Raw genomic sequence first — 9,555 nt, 5'->3', positions numbered from 1 at the left:
TGCCATTTCTATACAGCAAAGGCTCCACAGGCTCAGCACCCTTCCCCTCTCTCTTCGCCTCCACAGGGTGGCATTCCTGTCACCACAAGGACTGAATGCCCCAGAGCAGCTCTGTGTCACCAATGCACATCCAACAGCCCAGCCCCTCTTACCCTCTTTGTTCTTTGGAATTATCTGATTCATCTGAATTTTATTCCCACCTTTGGCCACATCACCTGTTCCAAAATCACTTATGATGCCTGTAGAGGATTGAAGGGTGGCCCCAAAAGATAAATCGATGTCCTAACCTCAGTGAATGTGACATTATTGGGAAGAGTCTTTGCAAATATAATTGAGTGGAGGGTTATCCTGGGTTATCTGGCTGTGCCCTAAATCCAACGACAGGTGTCCTTGTAAGAGACAGAAGCGAAAGCACAGGAGAAGGGAAGAAAACTATTCATAGATAGAGGCGTTAAGGGAAGGTGGGTAGCCATGAGTGGAAGTCACCAGACGCTGGAAGGGCAAGGAAGGTTCTCCCCTGGGGCCTTCGGAGGGAGTATCATCCTGCTGACACTTCGATTTTGGATTTCTAGCCTCTAGAACTGTCAGGGAATAAATTCCTGTTGTTTCAAGCCACCAAAGTTGTACTGATTTGTTACGGGAGCCCCGGGAAACTAACACAATGACTCAGATTGGCTTAATTTTCCTAGCCCTGCCCTACCTCCCTGCAAAGCTGTCTCCTGTGCTGTCTGCTCTAAGGCATCACTGAGAACACACGTGAGCACACGTGTGCACATATGCACACGCACACACACACGCCCCTCTGCTAATTTGCATCCTTGTCCCAGCCTCTCCCCAGGAACATGAGGAGCATTTACCCAGAGGAAAGGGCCTGGACCCCGTCACTTAGCAAGCCCCGCACTCGCCGGGGCCGGCAGCAGGCAGCCTGGGCCTTGCGGAGCGCCGCCTCTCCGCACGCCCGTCCAGGGGCCTTCCTGGGAAGCCAGGCTCCCTCAACCTGTGGGCTGAGAGTGGAATCCTTAGAAGGACCATCAAAGGAGTTGGAGGACCAGCCGAGAGGAGTCCCCACGTGCTCCCGCTAGGGAAGCGGCCTCCCCGGGCGAGGGGGACCCAGGGAAAACCGGAAAACCAGAGGCAAAGGCCTGAGCCTCTCAGCCGGAGTCCTTCCTGGGGCCACACGACGGCTCACGGCGACACAAACTCAGCGGGGAAGGCTTGTTTCAGGGTGAACATGAGGAAGACGACCTCTTCGTAGTGGCCCGACTCGTAGAGGCAGCCGAACTGGGGCGAGCCGTCGGGGCCGGCGCCCATGGCCTGCAGGTCGGAGTAGGCGCAGCCGCCGGCCGCCAGCAGGACGGGCTCGGACCAGGCCTTGCGGCCCGGGCGCCGCCGGTGGAGGTAGGCGCCCAGGTGGGCTCTGCGCTGCGGGTCGGTCGGGTGAGTGTAGAGCAGCCACCGGTCGCAGGCTCCTGAGCCCGCGTGGGGGTTCGGGAAACTGATGACGCTCCCTTGGCAGCCGTGGGGAGGCTCCACGAGCTCCTTCACCGCCTGGGCCTCCGTGAAGTCGAGCCCCTCGTTGGTGCTCTCGGCCTGGACCCTGGCCCTGCGCGGGCTTCTGGCATTCAGGTATACCACCCTCCGCTCCGCACCCCCGACTTCAGCCACCTGGCACTCCAGGGTGTCCTGGGCCACAAAGTTTCCCCTCTCCCACGTGTGCCCGTGGTCGTGGCTGACGAAGCAGAAGGCGAACGGGGAAGGCCTCGGGAGGGAGCGGAGGTTCCGGTAAGCATAGGCGGGCACCACCAGACTCTGGGCCTTGTTGTGCAGCTGCAGACAGTGTCCCGGGCCCACCGCAAAAGTGGCCCATTCCTTGTGGGCTGCGCCGATGGCAGGGCCAGTGAGGTCCCTGGCAGGGCTCCAGGACCTGCCGTGGTCAGTGCTGGTGACCTGGCACAGCCGCGTCACATTGACCCTCGTATGCAGCTGGTGGTGCTCGGAGACCTGCCCGGGGATGGCAATGAAGAAGAGGAAGAGGGTTCCTGTCTTCTCATCGTACAAGGGGCTTGGGTTCATGGACCGGTGGCCCTCCAGCTGGGCTTGGGCCACCACCTCCTGAGCGTGCCACTGAATGGGAGGAGACAGGAAGGAGGAGGAGAACAATTTTGAAATGGCCAATGCCAGTGCCAGGAACGGCAGCGTGGGGAGAGGTGGTCTATCTCAGGGGGTAAAAATCAAAGGTCACCAAGAAAAGCTCTCCATGCAGCACTCATTCATCTGTACGACGCCTCTCCAGAGCAGTGGGAGCCAGGGCCCCCTTCACCCCCTCCAAAGCAGCGCCCTCCTCATTTGAAGAGCAACAGACATTACAGAGCTCCTGCAGTGTGCTAGGCCCCAGCATACAAAGATGATTCAGACATGAGCCGTTCCCAGCTTCATCTTGGTTCCCCCGACTCACCAGCCCAGTCCAGCGTCCCATTCTGGACAGGCAAAGCCCTGGAATAACCACAATAGTCTCTCCAATGGTGAATGATTCTAGGGGCAGATACTGTGCCAAGAGCATGATGTCTGTTGTGTCATCTAATGTAACCCTTAACTCCTGGGGGACAGGTTACTTGCTCTATCTCATGTCCAGAGAATGAGAGGCTTAGGCAGGGTAGATAAGTAGCCCAAGACCATCCTCCTGGTAAGGGACAGAATCAGGACTTGAATCCAAGTCCATCTGCTTCAAACCCCGTGCTCTGGATAGCTGCTGTGCAATAACGGCCACGAGGTCATCACAATAGTAATATTAATCCCTTCAAATGTGATAAACCAGCCTTGGGTGTCTTCATCAAAATTAACTACTTGGTCTACATGCTGGAACCTCAAGACACAAGCAGTCACTCCAACCTTCACTCTGCTCCCCAGGTTAAATTTTACTAAAAGGATATAACCCCTCAGTTAGGTGATACTAACCTCCTCCTCCCTCAGGTTTTCAGGGATGTAGGAAGCTTTCCAAACATCAGTTTCCTGACCGACTTGTCCCATCATGCAATAAAGCAGATGCGGCCTGGCCAACTGGACTTGTTCACGGTGACCCTATGTGAGATCTAGGTGATCACCTGGGGACACCTTCTCTGCCCCACCCCGATAGGTCTCTGGGTCCCTCTTGCAATTCAGTGTATCCCGTCCCTCTGTTCCCCAGACCTCAGCCATCTAAGGATGAAATGGTCCCTGTACTCCCAGAGGAGTACTTGCAGCCTCACCTTACCTTACCTGGACATGGTGGGTGGATGCGTCATAGCTCCCTCTGCGCAGGACAATCAGCTCTGCGTGCTCATCCTTCTTGCTCGTTCGCTTTTCTGCAAAGGCCAGCAGTGTCTTCTGTTGAGGCAGGTAGAGCAGAGCGGGGATTCTGTAGGCATGGGCTCCTGACTGGAACACTTTCTCCTTCTGCAGGACGGGGCAGGATGCCATGGGGCTTGGGAGTGGGCACAGGATAAGAAGATGAGTCTCTTGAGGTCACATCCTGAGATGGAGCATGGCCATTCTCCCAGGCAGGCGCTGCTCACCCTACGGGCAAGCCACCTGATATTGGGGTGGTCTGTCCTCCTGCCACATGGGGCTCATCCCCTTTTACTACATTCCAGCAACCTATCAATCTTGCACATGCCCTCCCATGGAATTTGGCAGCAGTCTGTCCATGAGACATCGGAGAGAAGATATTTGGAAAAAGAGTATTTTGTGCTATATTTTTATTATAAATTAATAAACTTTCTTACGACAGATTTGTGATAATCGTCAACTGCCTTTTCCAAACCCAGCTCATCAATCAAATGCTAAACCCTGGGTAGGAAAGGAGCGCTTCCCGAGTGGTGCTCTGCAGCTGTCCAACTGCCAGAAAATGACACATGGGAGGTTTTTTTTTATAACTGCAGAGCCCTAGAAAGTTGCCTTAGAAAAAAGAAAAAGAAAAAAAGAAAGGTGGGAAAAAAAGCCTTGATTCTCAAGGCTCTCCTCCCCAGGCTGCCTGAAGTTAAGGCCCAGCTGCACCCACCAGGTCGCTCCACCCCTGGGGCAGGGAGAGGGTGCTGGAATTGAAGAGAGAGGCTCCTGACAGCTCACGTGGGCTGCAAGGGTCTTCTGGACATACAAGAAAACAAAAATTAAAAATAAGTATTTGAACAAAAAGGGTAGGGGAGGGCTGGAGATTACTTGCCAACTGTGGGCGACAGTGGTCTCTGGACTGGGCCACCTGGTCCCCCTTCAGGGTGACTTACTCCCTGTTTCAGGGAGTGCGGGCTGCAGAGCAGATGGCTCACAGCTGTCAGCGATGAGGAGGAGGGACGGGACTGCCAGCAGCTGAAAAGAACCAAGGTCATACCCCAGGGAGGGCTGCATCTGATGATGAACCTGCCCAGAATATGAAGACTTGGCTCCTACCTGGGACGCTCTGCAGGGCCGGCCCAGCTCTAGGGCTCCCATGGGCTCAGCTGAGGCTTCCCAGAGACTCCCTCTGCCCCATTCTACTGCCCTCCCTTCCCTTACACTGAGCTGACCCCAGGAGGTGCCCCCATAACCTTCCTGTCCTGGCTCCAGAGCCTGTTTCCTGGGAAGCCCTGCCTGCAACAGGCCTTTGGAGAAGGGCAGTGGAAAGTGGGGTGTGCAGCAGGAGGCACACAGCCTCTCCTCCGTATACCCTTCCTACTGCTTGCATCTTCTCCCACCATGTACGTGGATCATCTATTTAAAACTTAATTTAATGTTTTGGCGAAATCAGTGCAATCTAATCAGTGTTTTATTCATTCCATGATGAATATTATTGTTAGGCCAGTATAAGAAGGACCAATGCTGCATAAGGTAAAAATGTGTGATCGCCTAAATGTAGATGGAAGGACCAGGTCTTCGTGGCAAGATCTAGACCCGCAAACTGGAATCCAAGAACACAGAGGTGAGTAGACGTAAGGGTGATGGCTGGGTTGGAACTTTGTTATGAAATGTAGATGGGAAAGAAATCAAGTATGATTAAAAATAAAAATGAGGTGATGCCTGGGTGGCTCAGCATTTGAGCATCTGCCTTTGGCTGGGGTCTTGATCCTGGAGTCCTGGGATCGAGTTCCGCATCGGGCCCCCCCCAAGGAGCCTGCTTCTCCCTCTGCCTGTGTCTCTGCCTTTCTCTGCGTGTCTCTCTTGATTAAAATCTTTTAAAAAGTTAAAAACAAAAAAACCAAAGACGAAATGGGGAACAAAGAGGCAGTGTTAACAGTGTTCTCTAGAAAATTGATCATCGGTTTATTTAAGCTCTTGGGTACTTATCTAGGAGTGGGGTGGCTGGGTCATACCGTACTTCCATGTTTAACTTTTTGAGCAGCTGCCAGACTGTTTCTACATCAGCTGCAACATTTTACATTCTCCCCAGCCATGCAGGAAGGTTCCAAACTCTCCACGTCAACACTGGCTTATTGTGTCTTTTTGATAACAGCCATCCTACGGGTGTGAAGTGGCATCTCGCTGTGGTTTTGATTTGCGTTTCCAGATGACTAACGCTATGGAGCCTGTGCTCACTGACCAACAGCGTTGGATGTTCGCCTGGAGGCAATGGGAAGATTTCAAATTTGTTTAGGCAAGGGAGTGATCTAACCTGATTCATTTTTTAGGAAGTCCCTCTTTTGGCTCCAGGGAACGGGGAGGGGTTGGGGCGGGGGGGGGAGAAGAAGATGAATCTGTTGCAAGCTCCCCCGTAAAATAAACTAAAAGCCTGGATGAAACAGAGACAGAACAATTGCAAGAGGAGCCGGGCTCTTAGAAATGGGGAGGCAGCAAAATTAATAGAATTTGGAGGGCAAACTAGGGAGGAGCTGCGAATGCCCAGCTGAAAGTATTCTGGAGTGATTTCCATAGCGTCTGTCACTATTTTCCAGATTCCCTCCTTAGACACTGTTCCCCATCAGGGTGGGGACTAATGTACCCATTTGCACAGCAAACCTTTATCGTGTTCCTACTTTGTGCCCTGGATTGCTCTAGAAACTCGGGATACTCTGTGAATCAAAGAAAGATCCATAGACTCAGGGAATTTGTAGTGGGGATGGGAAATTAAGTTTATTGTCAAATACCAAATAGTGCTCACTAGGACCAAGACCCGTCTGCGCACTGGACAGGGATGACCTTATCTGACCTCACAAATGCCCTGCCCTCTGAAAACCTTGGGGCTGAGAGGCATGCCCCCCTAGAAGAGAGGCTGGCATGCAGGGAGGCGGCTGTGGACATGTGCTAACCCAGTCCCACTCGGGCTGCTTGTCTAAGTATTTGTCCCTTGTGCGTTTACAGCCAAAGCAGGCACAGGAGGGCAGGTGCAGAGGAAAAGGAACCTCTGTGTGAGCTCAGGGCTCCTCTCTATTCTCAGCAACTTAGCGCCGGCCCAAACTGGCTCGCCTGCTGACAACACCATCCCCAAATGCCTTCATAATCGTCATAACCAATACTTACATGGCTTTTACGAGGGGCTAGCACTCTTCTAAGTGCTCTGCTACATTTTCCTAAAATTTTTGTAAATCGTATTTATAAATTTTAATGTTTACAACACCAATTACACATAGTCATTCATTTAATACCCATGACACTTCCCATAAGATAGACACTATTTTAATCTCATTGTGCAGATGAGGAAACTGAGCTCACTAACACTCGAGTGTCAGAGATGGGACTTTTTTTTTTAAAGATTTTATTTATTCATGAGAGATACAGACAGAGAGGCACAGACACAGGCATAAGGAGAAGCAGGCTCCATGCTGGGGACCCGATGCGGGACTCAATCCTGGGACTCCAGGATCAGGCCCTGGGCTGAAGGCAGGCACTAAACCGCTGAGCCACCCAGGGATCCCCAGAGCTGGGACTTAAGCCACTTCTAACCCCTGGCTAAGTACTGCCTCTGGGAGGAGTTCTGGAAAAACTTCCCACACGTCATTACATTTCTGGTGGTGCTTGAGCACCTCGTGTAGGTAGCTGACCCACCTGGACCCAGCCCTGGCTCCCACCGCGGCAGTGGCTTGAGACCAAACAGCGGAAAGAGAACTGAACTAGGACTCAAAAATTTGGATTCCAGTCCTAGGTCCCCTCTTTGTACATCTTTGGGCAAGAACCTGCGTCCCTGGTTTCCATCTCCCCACCTAGCAAGGAGGGAGCTGCAGGTGACGCTGCAGGGTGGGGGCTGACTCCTTGGGGGATGGGTGGGCAGGAGCCTCAGTACAAGCCAACCCCAGGTGCCAGCATCCAGGCGGTCAGTGGGGTGACGATGTCAGGTGGAACCACGAGAAACCACCATTTCATGGGACCATTCATGGTCGAATAGCGGCAGTTTCAGCTGGTCCCGCCTCAAGCGACCAGCAGCTGACATGGCTTGTGGTCTTGTGGGGCCCCGGCCCAGAGTGAAGCATCTTACACGAGGAAGCTCGCTTCTCCCCGCCCGGCCCACGACGCTGGCTTTAGTGCTGCATCTCAGATGTGGGGCAGCTGAGAAGTAGGTCAGGAAGGCAGGAGGTGACCGCCCTGAGTGGGTGGTGGGGATGGATAGGTGTGAGCCCGGAGCTGCCCAATTCCAGGACCCACACCCCTGACCACTGGGCTCTCCCCCCACAAGGCCTACAGCTGAGTCTCAGATCAGAAAAGCAGGTGCTCCTGCCTGCCCCCTCTCTCCTGTTGGGAGCACAGCCTCACGCGCCCCTTGCAGATCCAGAGGCCTCCACGTGCCCACTTCTGACAGATGCTCTGGCAACTCGCAGATTTGCATTAAGCCCCTTCTCTGTGCCAGGCAACAGATGAGCAGATAAGCCCTGGCCCCTGCCCTCCAGGCACCATAACAAGTGAGAACCAAACATGCTGGGGAGGGAGAAAGAGGCACACGTGGCAGCTTTTCTGAGAGAAACAGCCTTCATTCTTGGGGCTAGTTTTGGGGGGAATGTTTACCCATCGGCTACCACGTTGAAATGCCAGCTCTCCGGAGAAAGGGCAGCTGCCTGCATCTGACCTGCTGACAGCACCAGCGAAGCAAGCATGGGGGGCAACACGCCTGACGCTTGGGCTGCTTCCTTTCCCCAAGAAAACCCCACTTCCAACGGGCTCAACAACTCCTCTTGGGGCCAGTGCCTTGCTGGCATTCCCACCCCGGCTGAGAGGAGCTTTCTTGATTCCCAGGCCAGTACAGGACCACTGGGCCGCCTCCTGGAAGGTCAGACCAGCAGCAGTAACTTGAGAGCAGAATTCAGAGTTTTCCCGAGCTGACCAACCGGAGCCTTCTCCACATCCTTCCCCACCGAGCAGGTGCCGTGGGCACCCCAAGAAGAGAGTGGGTGTCCTGACAGGGGGTTGAGGGCGATGAGCTATCACGCTCTTTGGAACTGCCACGTCTAAGACATCCCCAGCATTGCTCCATCACTCCCTAATTACCTCGTACAGAAGAGCTCTTGTTTATGTTAACAAAGGAACAGGTGGGTCGATTCCAAGAGAAGCTGTTTGTCAGGCCGAGTGTTCCAAGTCGGATCCTGGCACCTGAGTGGGAAGTCAGGGTATGTGGCAGCGGCAGTGGGAACCCAGCTTCTAGAAGCACAGTGGGGCTCCTGCATTCCGCCCAGCTTGCCTCGAGTCACGGGCCCTCCTCTATCATGCCGGTGCCTATATACATCTAAGGGAGGCCCCGACTCCTGCCACCCACTCATCTGCCAACGTGCTCCAGGGTGAAGCCAGTGTGGAAGCCCAGCCTTGGCCCAGTTAGGACGCTGGTACTCATTAACCAGCAGGAAGTCTGTCCAGTTCTCTTCACAGTCATGGTGAATCAGAATGAGCCAAGGGCAGCCTGAGTCAGGCTTGCTTCTTAAATGGACGCAGTGAACAAAATGTGTGCACAGCTGGGAAGAAGCTTCCCCGGGGGCCTGGCACAATCTGGAAGTGCAGAGAGGGCAAGAGCAAGGGCTAGAGCCATGCAGGACTCGCCTCCTTTCCTGGCTCTGCCAGGTGCCAGCTGGGTAAGGAGAGCAAACTTCCTTAACCTCTTGGACCCCGGTTTCCTCCTCTGAAAAATGGGAGAAACAGTATCCCAGTGGACTCCCAAGCTGCATGAGAGCGGGGACTATACGCCTCGTCTGCTACCACAGCCCAGTATGGAGAGCAGTTTCTGGTACATCGTTGGTGCTCCGTCAGTGCTCCTCAATTGAGGGAATGGATGGGGCTCCCTTTCCAGGCAGGGCCAGTGCCCTGAAGTCATACAAGATAAACCCATTGAAAATCTCTCTCTCTTTTTTTTAAAGTGATTTTTTAAAAAATTTTATTTATTTACTCATGAGAGACACAGAGAGGCAGAGACACAGGCAGAGGGAGAAGCAGGCTCCATGCAGGGAGCCCGACACAGGACTCGATCCCAGGTCTCCAGGATCATGCCCTGGGCTGAAGGCAGGCGCCAAACTGCTGAGCCACCCGGGCTGCCCCATTGAAAACCTCTTAACCTAGCATCTGGCCCATGCCAGGGACTCTAGATGCTGGTACTTGGCCAAGTGCCCTGTTCTTCTGCATCCACCAGAACCAAGC

The 9,555-nt window shown here is 53.8% G+C and overlaps 1 protein-coding gene across 2 annotated transcripts in view; it reads right to left on the bottom strand.

Annotated features, from left to right (window-relative positions):
* NEU2 (neuraminidase 2) overlaps window positions 1-9,555 on the bottom strand; it is a 33,197-nt gene continuing 23,642 nt past the window's right edge. The window contains exons 1-3 of one of the 2 annotated variants that reach the window (XM_038574218.1): window positions 8,422-8,962; window positions 3,256-3,460; window positions 1-2,124 (exon numbers count right to left, since the gene is read on the bottom strand). In XM_038574218.1, the coding sequence (XP_038430146.1) occupies window positions 1,186-2,124; window positions 3,256-3,456 (1,140 nt within the window). In that variant the 5' untranslated portion in view covers window positions 3,457-3,460; window positions 8,422-8,962 and the 3' untranslated portion in view covers window positions 1-1,185. Of the gene's footprint in view, window positions 2,125-3,255; window positions 3,461-8,421; window positions 8,963-9,555 lie in introns of those variants that run through there. The other variant, XM_038574219.1, reaches the window with a different exon arrangement.

The sequence above is a fragment of the Canis lupus genome, chromosome 25, assembly GCF_011100685.1.
Source record: "Canis lupus familiaris isolate Mischka breed German Shepherd chromosome 25, alternate assembly UU_Cfam_GSD_1.0, whole genome shotgun sequence".
NCBI lineage: Eukaryota > Metazoa > Chordata > Mammalia > Carnivora > Canidae > Canis > Canis lupus.
This window is presented reverse-complemented; position numbering and strand designations above follow the sequence as displayed.